The 22,552-nt window shown below is 43.3% G+C and overlaps 1 protein-coding gene across 2 annotated transcripts in view; it reads right to left on the minus strand.

The window, feature by feature from the left end:
- The window catches only part of SLC12A3 (solute carrier family 12 member 3), a 297,158-nt gene that overhangs the window by 178,293 nt on the left and 96,313 nt on the right, over nt 1-22,552 (minus strand). For both annotated transcript variants that reach the window (XM_085637358.1, XM_085637357.1), the window contains exons 10-12: nt 13,448-13,602; nt 8,228-8,335; nt 6,889-7,012 (exon numbers count right to left, since the gene is read on the minus strand). In XM_085637358.1, coding sequence (XP_085493484.1) covers nt 6,889-7,012; nt 8,228-8,335; nt 13,448-13,602 — 387 coding nt within the window. The remainder of the gene's footprint in view (nt 1-6,888; nt 7,013-8,227; nt 8,336-13,447; nt 13,603-22,552) is intronic.

Below are 22,552 nucleotides of genomic sequence, written 5' to 3' on the forward strand. Positions count from 1 at the left end.
GTTTAGTGAAGGACATGAAGTTTGATTTGCTTCTATCTAAAGATGAAATTTGGAGAAATATTTTACATAATGAATCCTAGACTAAGTTATTTGGGGATGAACGTCATGTTTAACTAAATAGGTGACTCTATCACATGGCCTAGAGATCAATATCATGGTTTGAACTCATGCGAGTATTGCCTCCTTTATTGCCAGTGATTATGCGTACCACATAGATTGATATGATATACGATACAGTGCAGAATTTAATGTGTTATAGGGCAGAAGATGTGCATGTATACAGACTGATGAGTGAATATATTGGTATCATTGTTGAGAAGCTGTTATTACTAAGGCTTATCTATATTGTGCATTTTGTCATCAAAAACAACTTTAGATGTGAGAAATGACAAATTGGTACATACACAATGAGTGCTTCTGTATGATTAAGGGATAGCATTCTAGATAATCTTTAACTAATAATGAGTTGGTTGGAAAGTGAAATGTACAGCTAAATCTCATATAGTAACTGAGTAAATTTAGGATTGATGTACCTGGCACTTTATTGAGTTAGGATTATTTACCATTCACCGTATAGATGCACTGGGCACCTTGTCAGGTACGCCTTATGGTATGATTGTACTAGAGTGTGGGTTATATGGAAAGTAAAGCCTATAGCAAAATCATAAATAATGTGGGGTGCATTTCGAACTGTTGCACCTGGCACTTTACTGAGTGAGAAATGTTTACTATTCGCCAGATGACTGCATGAAGTATTTTGTTATGTACTTGTGGACCATATGAATGTTCTCGTGCACATTATGACATATGAATCTGATGCCAAGAAATTTGGAATATTACCAGGGATGCATATAGCACTTTGAATTGATTGTGCGAATGCTTTTGTGTAGCTGAAAAAGCTGAATTATATGGCTCATTTTGCGCTAAGCACATAGCACTTTATGACTACTTATCACTTGTTATAGTGATATATGATATTGGACCTAGGGACAGATGTACATAGACTAAGGTTTGCGATGACCTAATAGCAAATCTTTGTCATTCGCTATTAGGAAATCACAAACAGCTATGTACACAGTGAGTGTTACACTGTTTGTGATTCCCAGTAGGTCGTAAATTGACTTGGCTCATTATTATTAATGAGCTAGGTCACAATTCGGGGAGCACTATAATCACAGGGGTGGGGGCAGACCAACATGTCTGTGATTGCTTTTAAATAAAGCAAAAACAAATTTAATCCTGTTTTCTGGCAGCTCTTCTTGCTGCCAGTTTGGTGCCTTTCCTCTTACATTCCTATGCTGCTTCTGCCTTGTGGGAGAGACTAGATAGCCAGCCTGACAGCCTGCCCATAGCCTTCTCTGCAACCAGTCATAGCCTTTAGGTGCTGCCCTAGGTTCCTGTGGCCAGGTGTCTGCCTGCTCGCCGCTTTCCTGCTACCCGCCACTGGTTTCCCACTGCCCACCTCCCCAGCAACCCTCCCCTCCCAGGACCTACTTAATGGAGGCTGCAGCGCAAGTGTGCAACCAGATTGCCAGTTAAGGAAATCCGCTCAGGTGAACCTGGAAGTCAGCCAGGAAGATATGAAATGCTGGTATGACCAGAATACCACTCTGGTTGAGTTTCAGCCTGGCAAGAAAGTGTGGGTCATGGCCCCAGTGGGGCCGCGTGCTCTCCAGGACAAGTGGACTGGGACATTTGAGGTGGTGGAGCGCAAGAGTGATGTCACCTATCTGGTGAACTTGCAGACTCCAAAGAACCCTTTGAAGGTCCTACATCTGAACTGCTTCAAACCTCACTTTTAGGGGTCTTAAGTAAATATGCTCTTGGCAACAGATGATGGGGTGGAAGAGGAGAGTGAACCTCTTCCTGACCTACTGTCTGCCAAGGAGCAAGATGGGTCAGTGGAGGGTGGGAACTTCTCTCCTGCAATGACCCTGGAACAGCAGAGTGGCTGTCGCCAGTTTCTGGAGCAGTTTTCCCTCACCCCAGGCGCCACCCATTGGTGCACCCATGGTGTGGACACTGGGGATAGTCTACCTGTGAAGCATAACATTTACAGGATGACTGACAGGGTCAAAGACAACATCAAAGAAGTAGTTTCCAAGATGCTGACCTTAGGAGTGATAGAGCCCTCCAACAGTCCTTGGGCCAGCCCAGTGGTTTTGGTCCCAAAGGCATGCTGCACCCAGTGCCACACCTGATCTGTGGTTCTGTGTGGGCTACCGTGGGCTTGTAGTGAGGTTGGTGGATTGACTGCAGACATTGCTAAGTTAGCACAAGCTTGGCTGCCATGCTTCTGCTTTTGCACAAGTTACTACACGACTTTGTTTTCACTAACCTCTGCTTGTACCTGTTCACATGAAAACCATCTGCCTTTCGCGTTCCTTGCTGTTCTCTGTGGCTTTTGTCTGTACATGATGTGCAAGGTCGAAAAACAATGCCCTTTGTTATTGTGCTCTGGTCAGTCCCCCGCACCTAGACATAACGCGAAGCACAGCTGCACTGCTGAAAATCGAGAGCTTTTAATATTGCATGCATGCATGTTAGAGGCACTTGGAGAAAAACATTTCCAGAGAGAAGAGCTGTGCTTGTCCGTAGATGTAAACCTTTGCATCTAGACTTGGAGGTATGGGGTCCCCCTGACAAAGCCCAGAGGTCTTTTATTTTTTATAATAAACTAGTTCCTAGCACGGGGAGGGTGGCAAGACACAGTAGGCCGTTTTCCACTGGCTTTATAAAATGATATCCCCGTTCATATTCTATGGAATTGTAACAATGCTCACTATATTGTGTTTATGCATTCTGCTGTTAGTAATAGCACATGCACTGCATTTTAGAGCACGTTAGTTAAAATAAACATTTTAAACTATACCGTGTCTCTGATTACTCATGGTGTGGACAAGTGTGAGTGAGTGAAAGAGTGTTCTTGCTCCCGCAATTCCTGAGAGAGTTGGAGTTACATGTTCTGGGTTGTCTAATCATTGGTAGCTTTGCTGTAGTATGGAGAATGAAGGAGACACTATAGCTAGTCAGTTTGCGATTTTGGTCACTAAGGTGGGTAGTTGGTACACCACTATACACCGAGGTCCTGGATTCCTGCGCATAGTTCTGTATATGTGTAGAATCACTGCAACAGGCTCAGTGGAGAAGTGTGGCTAAATGATTGGAGCGACAGACCCTGATGCAGAGGTCTAGCCCGGGACCAGGGTTCAATTCCCCGCCTCGGCGGGTCTTGGGCTCAAAAATTCCACGGACCTGATCATTCTCGCCTCGGTGCCATTCCAATCATGGAGTCCCACTCTGCAACTCTGGGCAATAGCTTGCTTAATCTCCACAACAGCCCCCACAACGCTAAGGATGCCTGGCCTCCACCTTGGGGGTGCCCAGGAGTGGACGCCTCACAGGGAAAGCCAGGATGGGTTCCACAGTGGTATTCGTACAAGCGCCTTGAGACCCTTGCGGGTGAGTAGTGCGCTATACAAGTATCAAATTACATTACATTACATTTACAATGACATCACTAGACTAACACACACCCCATTCCCGGAGCTTATGAGCTCATAGATCGGCTGTGAGCTGCCATGTTCCTCAGTACGTTTGATTTAACGTCTGGGTACTGGCAGATTGCCTTGATCGATGGGGCCAAAGAGAGGTCTGCGTTCTCAATGCCAAAGGGACAATACCAGTCCCATGTTATGCCCTTTGGGTTGAAGAACGCCCCACCACCTCTCAGAGCTTGGCCAACCAGGTGTTAGCTTGGCTGGAGGATTTCCGTGCCGCCTACCTGGATGACATTGCAGTGTTCAGTCCCGGCCTGGAAGATTACTTGCATCACCTCTGGAAAGTGTTGAAGGCTCTGCAGAAGGCAGGCCTCACTACCAAGGACAGGGTTTTGTGGTGTACTTAGGGCACCAGGAATCAGCCAGGTGGTGCACCTACAATGTTAGATTGACACCATTCTGGCTTGAGTTCCCCCCCCCCTTCCCCCCCGGACCTAGACAGAGGAAAAAGATTTCTTAGGTCTCACCGGTTATTACAGGAGTTTTGTCAAGGGCTATGTCACCATTGTTACCCCCTTGACTGAGCTGGCTTCCAGAAAGCAGCCAAGGAAAGTGATCTTGACAGATGCCTGACAGACTGCTTTTGATGCCCTGAGTCCATGGCGCCCATGCTCAAAGCACCGACTTCTCCCAAGAATTCATTGTGCAAACAGATGCTTCAGAGTATGGTGTGGGGGCGGTACTCTCTCAGCTGAACAAAGAGGGCCTGGATCAACTTGTAGTGTTCATTAGCAGGAGGTTACTCCTTAGGGAACAGAGGTGGAGCACAATTGAGCGAGAAGCTTTTGCTGTGGTCTGGGCACTGAAGAATCTAAGACCCTACTTGTTTGGGACTCACTTCTGGGTTCAGACAGACCACAGGCTCCTCAGATGGTTGATGCAGATGAGGGGTGAGAACCCAAAACTATTGAGGTGGCCCATCTCCCTACAGGGAATTTACTTTACAGTGGAACACCGCCATGGCACAGAACACTTCAGTGCACCCACTTGCCAGGCCCTAACCTACCCTTTTTCTCTACATGTAAGATACCCCTAAGGAAGGCCCAAGGTACCCCCATGGGCAGGGTGCAGTGCATGTGGAAGATAGGACATGTGTTGGTGTGTTTTTTGTATGTCCTGATAGTAAAATATTGCCACTTTTGTTTTTCACTATTGAAAGGCATGTCTCTCCCATAGGTTGTCATTGGAGCTGCTTTTTAACATCTTACTAGTGTAACTTTCAATAGGGAAGAGATTGAGATTTTGAGTTTGGGGACCCTGAGCTCAGAATTTAAAAATACATATTTGAGTGAAGTTGGTTTTGAAATTGTGTGATTGAAAATGCCACTTTTAGTAAGTGGCCATTTGCTTGTTTAACCATCTTGTGCCTCTGCCTGCCTGTGGAATAAAAGTCTGATTTAGACTGAGAGGGGCCTGTTTGTGCATTCACTCTAGAGAGTAACACAAAGGAAGCTGAGGTGTGCCCTACATAGCCTGATGGGCCATCACCAGGCCGATGGGTCTTCCTGACCTAGAGTGGTGGGAGGAGTTGTCACTGACACCTGAATAGGGCTTTGGCAGCCCTCTCGCAATGCTGGCTCCACCCTCCCGGAGTACGTCTGGAACCAAAGCAGGAACTTGTAAACAACAATCATCTTATTTTGAAGTAAGCCTACTTCAAGGACCAAAAAGCCTATAAGTATTGGGCCTTAAACTCCAGACTTTTAGAACACTTCTGGAACCTCTGCCAAGGAAAATAGCTGAATAGCTGTAAAGAGGAGTACTGCCCCTTTGCTGTGTGTTGCTTTTCTGGGTTGGCCTGCAGTTGCTGCTTCTGCTTTGAGGAGGAAAATAACTAGGCTTTGCTGTGTATCCTGCTTGTGAGGTTTCTCAAAGGTCTTATGTGTGCTTGTCTCCTGTTAAGAAGTCTCAGGGCCATCAAAGACTTCATCTACAGCATCCCTGAATTCCACTGCTGGGAGTTCTGACCTGCCTTGTGGTGCCATTTCCAGTCTGCGCTCTTGGAGATTGGTTTGCTTTTTGAAACCATCAATATCGCCGAATCGCAATTCCAGCACCTGTTTTTCTGACATAGCAACGCCGTGTGGGAGAAATTTCTACGCACCACCGACATGCGGCCAAAGAAATCGACGCAACCCCTGCCCGCGACCGAAGAAACCGCTGCAGCCTGAGTTCAGTGCACCATGTCTCCGAAGTCCGAGACCACCGCACTGCGGCTGTTTTCCTTGTGACATTTTGGCTCATTTGATGGTACTCTGTGTAAAATCACTGTATCCTTAGAGTTCTATGGACAGAATTGCTGAAACCTTCTAAAAGTGATATTTTGAGTTGTGTATGTTGGATTTTTGTCGTTGTGGTCTTGCTTGGTTTTTCTAAACTTGTGTGGTGTCCATTTGTAGTGTTTTCAATGTGTTACTGTGCGTGTTATGTACAAATGCTTTACACATTGCCTCTGAGATCGGCCTGGCTGCTCGTGCTGAGCTACCTAGAGGGTGAGCAGGGGTTATCTTGGGTGTGTAATCCCCTTATCCTGACTAGAGAGAAGGGTCCCTGCTTGGACAGGGTACAAACCTACCAATTAGAGACCCCCATTTCTGACACCATTCGATAAAAATGCTCACAATTACCTCCTGTGGTTGACATATACAAGTAATTCGCAAGCCTGAAATTGGTGCCACCATAAAGGCTGCTGGAGATAGCAATAGGGAGGAGAAATATTCAAGTATGCAGGCTTTCAGTCAGCCCTCTTCATCCATTGGTCTCTTCAAGTGTCATTCAAATTTGCTTTCAGCGACCACAGCATACATCATGGAGCATTTGTTGAGTCCCTTTCATCCATTGGCTCTATTCACTCAGAGTGATGGCATTTTGCTTTTGCATGTGTGAACACCTGCCTAAAGTCCCATTTGGTGCCAAGACTGGTCACCAATCTGTATTTTCATTTCATGTTTTCATTTCATATTTTTTTGTTTTTGCAACAGTTCATTTTCAATTCCTTTATTTTGCAAAAATATACACAGATCATAATTTAGACAGCAGCATTTTAATTTTGTATTGTTTTTAAAATTGTAATGTTTATTGCATGTTTGCTAAAAATTAAATCAACACAATCTTGCCAAAGCCAAGCTTATTGGTATTGCCCATGCTTATTTGCAGTTTGTTGAGAGAGCAATCCCAGGGGCTCTGTTGCATCAAAGTATATGGACATCAAGCACTGCTAAAGTCTGTCTTTCGAAAGAATCTGGTTAGATATAACCGTCAAATATCAGTAGAAACAGCATTTAACTAACATCAATGTCATAATGAAAACACAATCTAATGATCTTACCAATAAGAATGAAAGCCACTGCAATAATAAATGTCAGTATATAACCCCGGATGGGTTCATTGTTCTTCCCGTAGCCCTTGCCGAAGAACCCGATTACGGGGTAGAGGTTATCCTTGCACAGGCACTGTGAACACAAAGTACAGAGGAGAAATTACAAACCTGGGTAATTACAATTTGCTAACATAATTTACATCTACAGTTCATAACTCCAGAAGAAAGGGATGTGCAAGGAGGACAAATCTGCTCCTCCCCTTCACGTTTTTACATAAAGATAACCAAAACCAAATACAAATGTATATCAATTGATTAAGGCCAACTTCTTTTTATTATCAAATTTGCATTTTCGGATCCTTTTGCTTCTAACTATTTTGGTGGGTCGAAATAGAATTCACTAAATAATTAATCTGAAGTATTCACATGGAAGCAATTCCTATTTCATGTAAAATTAAGTAGATATGAAACCTCTCCCAAGGTTAGCTGAAGGTCAGGCACCTCTCTGAAGGTTAATTGAAGGTCAGGCACCCTTCCCAAGGTTAACTGAAGGCCAGGCACCTCTCCTGAGGTTAACCGAAGGCCAGGCACCTCTCTCAAGGTTAACTGAAGGTCAGGCACTTCTCCCAAGGTTAACTGAAGGTCAGGCAACTCTCCCAACGTTAGCTGAAGGTCACACAACTCTACCAAGGCTAACTGAAGGTCAGGCAGCTCTCCCAAGGTTAACTGAAGGTCAGGTACCTCTCCCATGGTTAACTGAAGGTCAGGCATCTCTGTCTTGGTCAGGGGAAGCAGGAGGGAGCAGTCAAGGCGTAGTCAGGAAGGGGGTGTATGGTAGAACGCTGGTGGACATTTAACACTTGAATAGCCCGCAATAATGATAATGTCTAGACAGTGTGATAACTTCCTAAAAACTGCAAGACTTCAATTAACAGTAAAGGTTTAGTAGAGTAGTAAAAATTATTTTCATTGAAACGATGGATGAAACTAAAAACCTATGCAAAGTCAGTACCAAACCACTCCACTGGCTTGATCTTTGCATGGGCTTTCTGTGAGTAAACCATGTGTTAGTGAGGCATACATCATAAGTCCATGTTCGGTGGAAAGAAAGCATTTAACTCAATGCCCAGCCACACAACTTGCAAGTATGCAAATTAAGTCTGCACATATTAATGTGGGCTGTAACTTTAGAACTAGCTGATATAAAAACTAAGTAAGTACATTTCTGTACTGCAACAAAATGTATTGCCCACCTTCTGATAGCAAATATCCTTGCTATATATATTTAAAGAAGCATAGAATAAAAATGAAGACAATAATAAAAAATGGTGAATCAGCCATCGCCTACCTGGAAGACCTTGGGAGCAGAAACTAAGCAGGCCAAGGCAGATGAGAGAGTGGCACCAAAAATCCCAGCGGTGACCAGTGGAGCAAATCCAGACACCATACTCATAGTCTGCAACAGAGTCAACACTGCATTGTTACAGTGCCAGGAGTGGAGCATTCACAGTTTTCAAAAATGGTCTTTAAAGGCATAAAGTTAGTTTATTTACATGTCCACCTCCGAGTCCATGTGAAGAGGGTGAGGGAAGTGGACCAATGGGAGTGGAAGTCAAGATGGCGTTTACTGCAGAACAGAGGGGAGAAAGTCAAAGTCAAGATTATGGGCTCTTGAGAGCAGAGATAGAGGAAGGGAAGGCACTACTCGGGGCTCCAGAGAGGGGGGATTGGAAGTCAAGTTGGCAAACTCAGAGGGGAAGGAATGGAGGTCAGGATGAGACTCAGAGGAAACTGGATGAAGGTCCCCACAGAAGCAAGGAATATCAATATCACAATGGAAGAAATGGAAATTATTATAGGGTGCCCAGAACAGCAGACAGGGTAAGATGTAAGTCAAAATGAAGGCTCTGTGGCAACCAGAAAGCGAGCAATGAATTTCAAGATGGCATGCATACAAAAGTAGAGGGACAGGAACAGAAGCCATGATGGGTGCAGAGAAGAGTGAGAAGGGGGCAGGAAATGAAAGCAAAGCCTCAGGACAGTGGAGGGAAAGCATGAAAGATTGAAAGTCAACATGATGCATTCGTGAAATGGTGGGGGATTTGTAGTCAACAAGGAGGGGTAGATGTAAGAGTCAAGAGGGGAAAATGGAAGTTAATATGAGGTTCAAAGCTGAGTAGAAGACAGGAAACAGTAGAGGGGAATAAGTGGAAGTCAAGAAAGAAAGAGTTCGAGGAAGGGCACAGTAAAATGCTATAATGTCACTTACTGTGACCTTGAAAAATATTAGCAGCACAGTACAATCTCTGTGTTTAGCTCAATGGTATAAATCTTTTAAGAGGTATCACTGGCACACTCTACGGGCATGCCTCATTTGTGTCAAAGACCTACATTGAGGAAAGGGTGGTGAATCATTTAAATACCATAAAATGAGTTCCCACGTCAGCACTATTGCTATGCAAAGTGTTCCCTTGCTCCCGGCTTGGAAAGCACAGTATTCTAGAAATACGAATATATGCACTTCATTTTACTTCTTATAAGCAGCATGCCACATTGCTGATAATGATGGATTCTGGAGCTGTCCCATGTCAGGCATGGTACATTCTAATACATTAAGTTCTGCATTCAGAATCAAACATAAAACCCACAATCACCCAAATTAAAAAAATTAGAACCCTGCCTAGGGTGCCTGCCTGCCTGCCAATAATGCACATGGCGTGTTTCTGATTATACTGGCTGGATCGGAATGCATAATGTTTTATTAAAACCTGACCGTGTACAGCCACGCTGCTTCAATCACTTGCTTCATGTCAGAAACTGATATGTGGGATAGAATAAAAGTGAAATGGCCACGGATGCCACCCCGATGTACTAGAAGATGTAGAATTAACAGCATTTTCTAAACGTAAGTACCAAGAAAAAAAGTTCAAACCAGCCCCACACTGGAGCCCTTAGATAGAAAGGGTGCATGTTTGGGTCATGACAACCCATCCAGATGTTGTGAAAGTATTTTAAAGTCTACCAGTAAGATGCCAGTTCCAGCTCTTGCAACATTGAACCCAATGTTTAATATTAAACAAGCATTTGCAATGCATTCGGTCTCGCCTTTGGGACCTTATATGTATTTAGCTATGCTGCTCATTAGCCTAGGTGCTGAAAACATCTACTGTTCTTTAACATGGAGGGCAAGTAAGCTCCAAACTGTGTGACACGCCAAGTATGTGAACAGATGGAGAGATATATTGCCTTTCAACAGGAAATGGTATAGTCCAAGCTCTGGTTTTCATATAAAAGCAGGGCCTTCGGTGATCACACTGAAAATACAAGATTTGAAAAAATTATTATTATCCACGGGTGCTCATGTAAGACAATTTCTATGGACTGGAATCTAGAGAATGCTAAAGTGATTCTGGTATTTTTCTAACCTCTGCTGTTCGTTTACTATCAAGCAAGTTAAATAGAGGCAGTTGAACAGAAAAGAAAGTCCCTAGGAGGAAGCAGACAAGTCCTAGGGTTGATCTCCAGAGCCCACAAAGTACATACACATATAAGTATGCACTAAAGTATACTAAAGTATATACTAAAGCATATACAAGAGGTCTCGAAAGCTCGACCTAAAAAACACCACCTTTCTCTTCAAGCCAGGTTATGCTTGAAGACTCTGTATCCTGGATAACCATGGTACTCACACCCTGCTTTCAGAGTACAGATTATCCTTGGATAGCCCAGATAACAATGTTACTCACCACCTGTCCCATTGCAAACCACAGTACTCACAGATTATTTTCTGTGATGCTTGGTCGTGAATGTAATCATGGAGTACTGAGGTACTCCCGCAGCCTGTCTCTTGCCCCACCACAATGGCACACATTGTGACTTCTCTTCTAGCACACAATCAGGGCATTCGTAGCCTTGCTCGCCCACAGTACTTAATAGACTTTACCTTGGCATCCTATGGTACTCAAAGCAAACACAAGGAGATGATGGACGGAGTGCTGAAACTTTTCAGACACTCACCCCATCCTATGTTACTCAGTCACAGCTTGTCTCTTGGCACACCCCGGGGTGCTCACAGTTTCCCTCCAGGCAGGCTACCCAGGTACTTACAGCCAATCTCTTGGCATAGTATAATATTTAATTACAATCCGTCTCCTGATGCACCTTCTAAGTACTAACACACTGACTTTGTGCCAACCAACTTATCACACATATCTTGTCTCCTACCATGATATAGTGTTAACAGCCTCTGTACTGGCCCATATCAGGGTAACTCAGTACCTGTGGGCTGACATACGACAATACTCACATCCTGTCTCCTGCCATTCTTCAATACTCACGGTCTCCTACAACCTTGTCACAACATTCACAACCATTCTGCTGGAACACTGAGATACCACTACTAGTCTTACGAAACGCACAGTACTTAAAGCCTGTCTCTGGGAATGCCTGCAGGGTACTGAAAGCCTGTCTCCAGATACAGTTCTCAAGAGAACAAATATGCATCACCTGCTCTGCTGGATACAATTAAACTAATTTTTCTAGATCTCTTTCTATGAAATATCACTAGATAATCATGGGAATCCAAATGGCTAAACTCACCTGCAAAGTAAACCAAATAATTTCATTTATAGGACCCTGGGTAAGGCTAAAAGATATTTGTCAGGATGCCCAGTGAGTGCAATTACTTTGGCAGGCCTGTTTCTGCCTACACTTCGCCACAAAGGGTTGATACCTTCTTCAGGGCTAAGAGTGATCCCAATCTGATCTATACACACATTCATACAGTCAAAGTCAATGCCCTAATTAAATAAAACATATCTGCATCCCTACGGTTAGTTTTTTATAATGCAGAATCCTAGCAAAACAAACAACTGAGGTTATACTCATAGTGGCTTTCATGGTACCTTAACAGTAAGTACAAAAGCAGAAGCAGTGATCCCAAAGGGAAATAGAGTGAGAACTCTGCAAACATGAAATAGTGAGAAGGCAGTTGCGGTACACAGGTATAGTTTATCATACAACTTACCATATCTATGTGCTAGACATTTGCCATGGCTAGGATGAGGGGGCATTCTCTGCAGTCGAAAACCTTAATATGGTTGGAAAAGTTATGAATGATTGTGAACTGCTATTTCTATTAATATGCCGAATTTCCTTAAAGAAGAAAGTCCTAAAGCGTAGTTCTCAAATACAATATGTATAAATAAATGATAACTGTCACCTTCATGTCATGTTAACTCAGGAGTCTTATCTTGCCCCATACAGTCCATATTGTGGGCACCCTATTGTGTTGCATTTATACATTGGCTACTGTGTTCGATAAAATGTCACACTATGCGATCAAGATTGATCGTATCACACTAGGGTGTTTTTCAGCACATTCGAGCTTAGCATTTAAACTTTCTGGCCGTGTTCAGTGCCAGTAGATATTTTTCAGACAACAGGAAGTGCACTTTGTGTTAGCACTCAGGTTGTGCAAACTGGCCTCCCTACTCAATGAGGGCCAGGGCAGCGATGCTCAGTGGGTGAACCAAAGGCAAGCCCACCTGCGCCCATCGGCGTCCAGCCGGAGCCAGAACCCCTAGCCGTTCACCTAAAAAGAGAATTGGTTACTAATCTGTAGAACTCCACCATTTAAAGCAGTCATTAGGTAAGAACTGCTACCACAGCCTCGACCCGAAGTGACTTCCATCTAAATGCAGGTCATGCAACCATATGATATGGCAGTTGGACATAAAGCGGCCAAGCTGCTAAGATGGCTGCCATGCTCTGCACAAAGAGTGGTTGTTCAGGGCCTGGTACTATCATGGTTGGACTATGAAAACTCCCTATATTTAGGCTGTCTGAAATCCATGACCAAGAAACTCCAGGTAACTCAAACTGCTGCCCGGATTCTCACAGCATCAGGCAGCTTCGCCGGCATTAGCCTCACTACATTAGCTGCTGAAACAAAAAATGATTCAGTTTAAAGCTCTGTGCCCAGCTCCCTGTGCTCTGTATAGGAAGGGGATACAAATCCTACATCATTTGATTCACCCCTATTGTCCTACAAGATACTTAAGATCCAGGAACCTAAATCTGCTTGTTGTCCCAATGGTAAATAGGGCCAGGAGTGGGGGGGGGGCTCGTTTACCTGCATGGTTCCCAAATTATGGAATTCCCTTCCTCTAGTCTCTGGCAGAATGACAATTTACTTAGTTTCAGGAAACAGCTGAAAACCTACTTGTTTGTGTCATCATGATGTCCTAGTTGTCTGGCAGACCTTTGAGCACTGAGAAGCCCATTTGGTAGCCATGCCCTTAAGAAATGCTTTGAATGGAATTGAATTGAATTAGTCATGCATAGATTGAATCCATACTTTACAAGTATGTGGACTTATGCCTGATTACCGGCTATTTGGTTCTGAATGTCTTCAACCATGCCAATTCAGATAGCAAGTGTTACTATGTGCAGTCACAATCATTTGTCTCTTATTTAATTATGCATCAAGCAGAGGCAGATGCTTATTGGGTGGATTTTCATGGGATAATATATAGAAAATAATCTCGTCTTTATACATTCATCCTACCTGATACTGGTTGCTGAGTCCATACTGGCAAGTCTGCTTCTGAGCACAGCCAGTGAAATTCCACCCGTAGCTGCAACCAAGCCCCTCACAGTCCACGGAATCAATGGGAACTGTATCATTGAGACTGCCTGAGGCATCTCGGATTACACAGGATCCTGAAAGAGAGAACTATGTTCACTTCCATCAAGGTAATGTTCACAATGATCCTATAAATATCATCTAATGATATTTAACAGACTTACTTGCATCCTTCTTGTAACATACGTTATTTTACATTTTGTAAATTAAATCTGATCCCTAAGTTATATCCCACATTAAAGACCTTTGGTTGACTAATGCTTTCCCTTGTGTTTGTGATTTTCTTGAACAGATGCAGTTAGTTGTATTGTAGTTTCACTAAAGGGAAATGGCAGCCATGAAAGTCTGTCTGCATTTTATTTTCTAACCAACATCCGCCAATGCAGCCAAAGCGGTGGTGGCCATAGGTTGGCCAGCCTCAGCTCATTCAAAACCTTTTGTTCATTGGTTAAGAAGTGATGGGCTGGAGGTAGGCTAATGCACTAAAACTCCACAGTAGAACATAAGAATTTCAATTAATAAATTTCTAGAAATCAAAGACAACTTACAGTACTTCGGTGGAAACTAAGCTTCAATTCTTCACACACCTGATTTCTATAAATAAGGGCACCTGGCTATCCTTAATTTTCAATAGACTGAGGTACATGTAATGCACGTTTGCAAAGTATACTGAAAAGGACTAGATGACCCATTCAGTTCTCAGCGATACAGATCAAAAAAGGACTGGTGCTACCTCTGAAGCCAAACAGAAGACGTCATTGAAGAGCTAACATGCAGAACACAGCTATTAAATAAAAAACATAAAAATTCCTGAGGTTCTCTGACTCCTTCTCTTCTCTTTACTAAACAACTCAATCATCTGAGTTTCTATGTCCTGCAGCTCAGCATGTAGAATCTGTCTTCATATTCAGTAACTCAACATCAACGTATAAAAAACACAGTCAAACCAAGGCCCCAAATGTATGGTGTCAAAAAAACCTGAGAGCCAATGATGATCACACAAGTAGATGTGAGAATATGCCTTGCATCCGGTGAGTGAGGCACTCTGTTAAATAGGGGTGGGCTTGTGGCTCCTAGTTGTACAGATACACATGTCTTAGGGAACCATGCAGGGCAGGGTTACTTAACGTCACTTGGGAGAGTTGTTGCATAGTATGTTTCTGCATGTCCTCAGAAGAGACATGGTACATAGAGAAAGCAGCAATACAGGAGGGACCAGCTACTATACTAAGCCATGAAGCAAGTTTTCACATGAGTACCCGCACACAGAACAGACCAGCATGGCCTTCAGTCCTTGTGTGGCAACTAAGCAAGTCAACAGAGGCTTTTTTGCAGCCTGGCTGCCAGATAGGTAAGGCTAAGTGTTGCTGCGCACTGCCAAAAGAAGTGTTTAAGAGTAAGTCACAAAACTCAACTAAAGTGAAAAGGTTCACAAGAAGCTGAATGGACCACACTAGCAGGCAGCAGAAAGGAGAGACACTTTTGGCTGCTCATGAAGTGCCCCAGCAATCTGCAGTCAAATAGGCTCAACATATTAGCTCTGTTTTGCCAACATGTGCATGCAGGAGAGGGGGATAGACCAGTTTGAATAACCTTCAGTTCACATTCAGACCCTTTGTGTTACTTCTATCTTACAGTTTCATTCTTTCAGGATTTTTCTGGCACTTTATTAGTGACTTCAGTTGTCACCTTTGAGATATTTCCACCATCATCTGGGGTCACCAGAAGAGACATGACACATATCGTATTTTGCTAGTAATCTAACTTGGCAGCTTCAAAATGCTCAGTCCTGATGATTCTATGAAAGGCAAGTGAGTGAATGAATAAATGAAAGGAGATTTGTTTAGAGTATGCTTACTCCAAGGAGCTTCCCGGCGCTCTGCTCACAGGCCAGAATTACAGAGTGAGGTAAGCTAACTATTCCTGCTTAAAGAGCCAGGATGTACATTTTTCGTAAACAGTGAGATTGCTCCATTTCACAGTATCTCAAGGGGAAGCTTGTTACATTCAGATGGCACTAGAAAGGAGAACGCCGTCCCCCAGCTCTGGTACAGAGTATCATAGGGATTCTGGCGAGGAGGCTGTTGGCTGATGGTTGGTTTCTCAGGGGGACGTAGAAGCTAATTCTTGTTCAAGGTAGCTTGCACCTGTGTGATGAAGTGCCGTTGTGACCAGAACAAGTATTTTAAATAAGATTTTCTTCTTCATTTGGACCCAGTAGAGACCGCACAGATGTAGGAACAAGTGCATTCTCAGAGGAATGCCAAGGAGACTTTGGGCCGCTGTAATCTGGACCACCTATGGTCTGTTGATTAGGTAGTCGGGAAATCCTAAATATAAGGCATTTTTTCCGTAGTCCAGCCTGGAGGGTTTAAGTGCTTTGACAACCAGTTTCCTTGCTGAAAATAAATACAAATGTAAAAACTTTCTTAAAATATGCAGTAGCTCAAAACATGTACCTACTACAGTTTTAATCTGTGGATAAAAAGACAGACAGTCATCAAATTTGACACCCAAATTCTTCACTGTTCCTCCCTTAGGGCCCGAGAAGCAGGCACGTCATCTGGCCAGAAGATGTCATGTCTCCAGGGGGTTAAGACTGAAGAATAGTATTTTGGTTCTGTCTGCGTTGCATTTAAGTTGCTGGGAGGTTAGCCAGTGGAAGACAGCGGTTAGGCAGGATCTGATGGATTCACCTGGGATCTTTGCTTCCCTGCCCCAGGAGAACAGCAGCTGAGTATCATCAGCTTATGAGATTACTTTTGCTTCCAAGGCTTCGATCAGTTGAGCTAATGGGGTAAGGTATACATTAAGTATTATAGGGCTCAAGGATGAACCCTGGGGCACTCCCACTGACATTTCACAGGACCCTGAAGAGAAGAGAGGGTCCATACCTCTTGTCCTCTAACCTCCAAAAAGGAATCCATCCATCCAGTCCAAAGTTTGACCAACTATTCCAATGGATTGGAGATTCTCTAGAAGTTTGGCGTGGGGGACTGTATCAAAGGCCGCAGACAGGTCTAACATATTCAGTACTGCATTCCCACCACCGTCTAGGGTGCCTCTGATGTATTCATGAACCTCTACTAGAGCCGTCTCCATGCTGAAGTTGGGTCTAACGCCGGACTGGCTTGGCTGGAGCAAGTTATTAGTTTCAAAAGTACTGGGAGAGCTGCTGATTTATATGTTTTCTAGAACTTTAGACAGGGCCGGGAGTTACTATAGACTGCTTTCCCTGGTCCGCCGAGGGTTTCTTAAGCAGGGGCAAAATTTAGCTTGCTTCAGCAATGCATTAAACAACTTATAAGCCAGTGGGCTAACGATGCCTGCCCCTAATGCTAATAGGTTGGGAGGGCAGGGATCGGAAGGAGATCCTGATGTGAGGCTGTGTATAGCTGCTAATGAGCCCTCCAAGGGATGTGTTTGAAGCTAGTGATTGTCGCTATAGTTGTGGTAGCTATACTTGATTGCATTACATTCATCAAAACCACTTCGGACTGAGTGCAAGAGGAAAGGCTAGCTTGGATGATCGAGATATAATTATGAAAATAGATAGCCAGCTGATCACTCCACTCAGCTAAAGTCTGGATACAAGCCTCAGGAGACATACAGTTTTTAACAACTTTAAAGATTTCCCTAAGATGTACCTCCTGCTCTCTCTAGCTTGTCTTCCAGATGAGCCTTATTGGCTATTTTGACTTCAGTATAGCATTTTTTAGAACGCCTTTTTTAGAATGCCTTGGCATTAGGGTTATAATGTTTCCACCATTCTCTCTAAGGTTTTGCATCATTTCTTTCCTGAAACTATCTGTGTACCAGGGGCTGGACGGCTTCATTCTGCATGGTATATGCTGAGCCCCTGGTGTGAGTTTATGATTTGTGTCTGTGTTCCAGCTGTCCAGGAGACAGACGTCATCCTCCACTATGCCTGGTAGAGAGGGGGTGCTCTCTTCCAGGGACCTAGTTTCCTCTAAGAAATGCTCTGGAAGCGCATGGGGTTTTAACTTTTAATAAGACCAGCCAGTCAAACTTAATCAAGCGGTGGTAGGTCCAGACTTGCAGAATAGGTTCTTCCATTTCCAGAGTGACGTTGGAGAAAATTTGGTCCAGCACACGACCTACTTGATGTGTAGGTCTGAGAAAGTGTTGCGTAAGTTCCAGGAAAGACATGACTTCAAGTACTGTAGTCATCTCACTATCTTCTACTTTGTCCATGTGTAGATTAAGCACCCTCAATATTAGAAAATGAGCATATTTTAGTGCCAGATGTGCCAAAGCATTGCCTAGGGATTTGGGGAAGGGTCTAGCAGGGCCCTGAGGTCCGTATATTAGTACCCCGGCCATCGATTGATGGGGAGATAGGGTGAGTCAAAAGCCAAGGGCCTCAGCTCCTTCCAGATCATCCATAGGAATTGTTAGGCAGTCATAATTTTCTCTGTAGACCACAGCTACCCCCTCCTCCCCTTCCACTCAGTCAGGCTTGTTTGTGTATTTTATAGACCCTTGGAATAGCTCTGAAAATTGCGGGGTTGGATGTCTCAGATGACCATGTTTCTGCCATAAACAGCATGTCTGGGAGTTCCTCACTCAGAAAATCAAAAATGTTAGTGGCATGATTCTGCAGTGAGCCAACATTGATCAGCGCTGCAGAGAAATTTGTAGTACTTTTCCCAGTCTTTGGAGTGGATGTGAGTACCTTGTCCTGTAGTGGAGGTTTTAATTGGAACACACATTTAGGACAAAAATAACCATCCTTCAGTGAGAGTGATGGAGGTTGTAAAGTGTATTTTAGTGGAGAGGCTAGGCTTATCAGTTTCTCCTTGTGGTAGCATATGCAATGTTCACCTTATGGCGACCTGCAGGCATAGTGGCTGGTGCTGGTCACTTTTGGGATGCTGACGGGCGCAGACAAGCTTGCCTTTGTGGAGAGGTGTGGCTCACTAGTTAGAGGCGGCAGACCCGTAAGCAGAGAATCGGCCAGGGACCAGGGTTCAATTCCCGACGCGGCAGGGTCGTGGACCAGGGTCAAAACGGACTCGATAATTCTCGCCTCGGTACCTACTCTAACCAGGAACACACTCGGCAACTCTGGGCATTAAGCTTGCCTCATCTCTACAACGGCCCCCCGCAGACGCCGGGGATGCCTGGTTTCACCTTGGAGATACCCAGAAAGGGACCATCTCACAGGGATAGCCAGGACGGGTTCCCCAGCGGTCTACAGCGCCGGGACGCCCCGTTGCTGGGGTAGCTGTGCGCTTTACAAGTCTACAACATTAACATTAACATTTGGCATGCCCGCCTGAAAAGAGCTAGAGCACGCACTGCCCAAAGATGTGGTAAAATGGCCCCCAGTTATAAGACGTATTTTTGACTGCTCTCAACCTCCCTTGTAACAGCCCTCAAATGTGCAAAGTAGGGCAATGTGCAACATTCAATTCAACACAAATTATCAAAATATTGGCTATTAAAAACAGGTTTAAAACATATTTAGTGCAAACTGAGCAACTTTAGTGCAGTTGCGTGTGCGCTGCATCCCCCGTTAAATACATATGGCCGTGGAAAGAGTTACAGCACGCACTGCCCAAAGATGGAGGTTCTAGCTGTCCAAAAGTGGCAAAAATGGCTGAAAGTTAGAAAAAGTATTTTTTACCTGCTCCCAACTTCTCTCGTAACAGCCCTCAAATGTGCAAAGTAGCACAATGTGCAACAATTCAGTTCGAAACAAATTATTAAAAGATTGGCTATTAAAACAGGTCATCGGGCCGGACGTTCAAAACCTTGTGAATTAAGCATTCTCTCTGGTCGCCTGGAAGTCAGGGCACCTAAGAAGATTTGGAACCCCCACCCAGGCTCTGCAATACCTGCTTTAGATATGCACACACAGGTATAAATATCTAAAAGAGAGAAGCTGAATGAAGGGCTTTCAATGTTAACAATGAATAGAGACAGAGTCTGTCTTCTTACTCCCACTGGCTGACTTACTCTTATATCTCTTAACAATACTGCTTTGGTGTTTGGACAAAATATCGATTTAAAAATATCGGTAGACAAAAATATCGGAAATTAAATATCGTGACATTAAACGCGTGATGTAGAAATATTGTCAACAAGAATATCGTTTTCTAAGGTAAGTGATATTGTTTTAAATGATATTGATGTTTTCAATTTCGCTTTCAGTAATATGGTGGTTAAAATAATGTTTTTCAATTACTTTACTGTGTTTTGGTTGATATAATAATTTTACATGTTATTATTCTTTATAGAAATGCTAATAATTGTTTTCAAAATAAAATTTGTAATTGAAGTGATTTAGAATTTTTTAATTAATTTTAATAATACTTTATAGAGTTGTACTTGTTCTTGGGTTTGTATGGGGATAGGGTGGGAAGTTAATTAGGTCAATTCATTAAAAATTATTTAAAAAAATTATTTAATTATGTGATCGATATTTATTATGGAATTTATGTAATACTGATTTATTTTTGTTATATGCTATTTGTAGGCTGTTATGTTTGTAGGGGCTTAGGGTGGGAAGTTAATTGACTAGTAATTAATTTACTATTAATTAATTATTAATTATTCAACTGATTTTAACTATGTAATTTATGAAATACTTAGTTATTTTACCTATATTTTAGTTATGGGTTTGTAGCTGTGTAGGGTCGGAGGTTAATTAAGTATTAATTAACAATTTATTATCGGTAATTATTTAATTGATTTTTAATTATGTAAAATATTGAATGCTGATTTAACTTTTATTTTAGTTGTGGGTTGCCAAGTTTGTAGGGGTATAGGATGGAAGTTGTTTAAGTAATGCTCAAATAATTATTAATTAATATTTGTGAAGTCAATATTTATTGAATTTTAAATATGGAAATTGTGGAATACTTAACTATTTTCATTTTATCTTAGTTGCAGAATGCTATGTTTGTAGGGGTCTAGCATGGGAAGATAATTAAGTAAAAATGAATTGCAAATTCCTAATTTAACTTATTTTACATATGTAAGTAATGGAATATTTTTTTTTAGATAAATATTAGATGCGGGCCGCTAGGTTTGTAGGGGTACAGGGTGGGAAGGTAATTAATTAATAATTGAATACCAATTATTTATTCATTGATAAAAAAAAATTGTTAAATAGTAAATATGTAAATTAATTAATTGTTTTTAGTTTTTTAATTTTTTTTTAATGTAATTTAATATATTTTATTACAAGTTTAATAATTTGTCCTACATTTATGGGGTTACTCATATACATAATGAATTTGAAGCAAAGTACTGTCCCTACTCTTGCTTAGACTGCAACAGAATAGTAAAATTGAACTCTTCGCAGTTCAACAATTTACGTGCTGTTGCACTGTTTGGAGTGGGAATAGTACATTTTACCCCTTCAAAACCCAACACGTTCCTTACTCTTGCGATGACTAGAGTGAGAATAGTAAATTTCACCCCTCCAATGTCAAACACTTTCCCTACTGTTGCGCTGTTTAGAGTGGGAATAGTAAATCTAACCCCCCCCCCCAAAATCCAGTGCTTTCCCTGCAGTTGCACAGACTGGAGGGGGAATAGTACATTTTATCTCTCTGAAGTCAAGCACTTACCCTACTATTGCACTGTTTGGAATGGGAATAGGGCGAGAAAGCAAAAGACACACAATTGATGGATGGAATGCAGAACAAATCAAAACATTCACCCCGTCAAGAGATCTGGGTTAAATCCATCATTCTTTTGCTCACCATGCCACCCCAGTTTAGACCTGGCTATATGCAAATCAGTCTTGACCCAGTGCCTCATGGGAACAGTCCAGCCCGAACTGCCAAGCCAGGTCCTCCCTGGACTGGAAACAAGCATACATTCACCCCAGTACAGAGATCTGGGCCTAAATCCATAGTTTTTTTGCTAACCATGCCATTCCAGTTTGAACCCAGCCAGTGGCATGGCGAGCCCGGGACTTGGCAGTTCGCATTTGTCACTCCGAGTGGGACGGGTATGCTCAGACGTGAGTCCCGTGCTCTCCATGTGACTGGAATCAAGCTATCCTGGCTGCAGAGGGGTGAAACCGGTCCCAGGATGCTTGTTTCCAGTCCAGAGAGGACCTGGCTTAGCAGTTCGGGCTGGACTGTTCCCATGAGGCACAGGGTCAAGACTGATTTGCATATGGCTGGGTTCAAACTGGAATAGCATGGTGAGCAAAAAAACGATGGATTTAGGCCCAGATATCTGTACTGGAGTGAATGTATGACATTGTTCTGCATTCTGTCCATCAACTGTTGTTTTTGCATTTGTCACCCCGAGTGGGACGGGTATGCTCAGACGTGAGTCCCGTGCTCTCCATGCCACTGGAATCAAGCTATCCTGGGTGAAGAGGGGTGAAACCCCGAAACCGGTCCTAGGATGCTTGTTTCCAGTCCAGGGAGGACCTGGCTTGGCAGTTCGGGCTGGACTGTTCCCATGAGGCACAGGGTCAAGACTGATTTGCATATGGCTGGGTTCAAACTGGAATGGCATGGTGAGCAAAAAACGATGGATTTATGCCCAGATCTCTGTACTGGGGTGAATGTACGACATTGTTCTGCATTCTGTCCATCAACTGTTGTTTTTGCATTTGTCACCCCGAGTGGGACGGGTATGCTCAGACGTGAGTCCCATGCTCTCCATGCCACTCGAATCAAGCTATCCTGGCTGACGAGGGGTGAAAGCCCGAAACCGGTCCTAGGATGCTTGTTTCCAGTCCAGGGAAGACCTGGCTTGGCAGTTCGGGCTGGACTGTTCCCATGAGGCACAGGGTCAAGACTGATTTGCATATGGCTGGGTTCAAAATGGAACGGCATGGTGAGCAAAAAAACGATGGATTTAGGCCCAGATCTCTGTACTGGGGTGAATGTATGACATTGTTCTGCATTCTGTCCATCAACTGTTGTTTTTGCATTTGTCACCCCGAGTGGGACGGGTATGCTCAGACGTGAGTCCCGTGCTCTCCATGCCACTGGAATCAAGCTATCCTGGGTGAAGAGGGGTGAAACCCCG

Source organism: Triturus cristatus, chromosome 12 (assembly GCF_964204655.1).
Source record: "Triturus cristatus chromosome 12, aTriCri1.1, whole genome shotgun sequence".
NCBI lineage: Eukaryota > Metazoa > Chordata > Amphibia > Caudata > Salamandridae > Triturus > Triturus cristatus.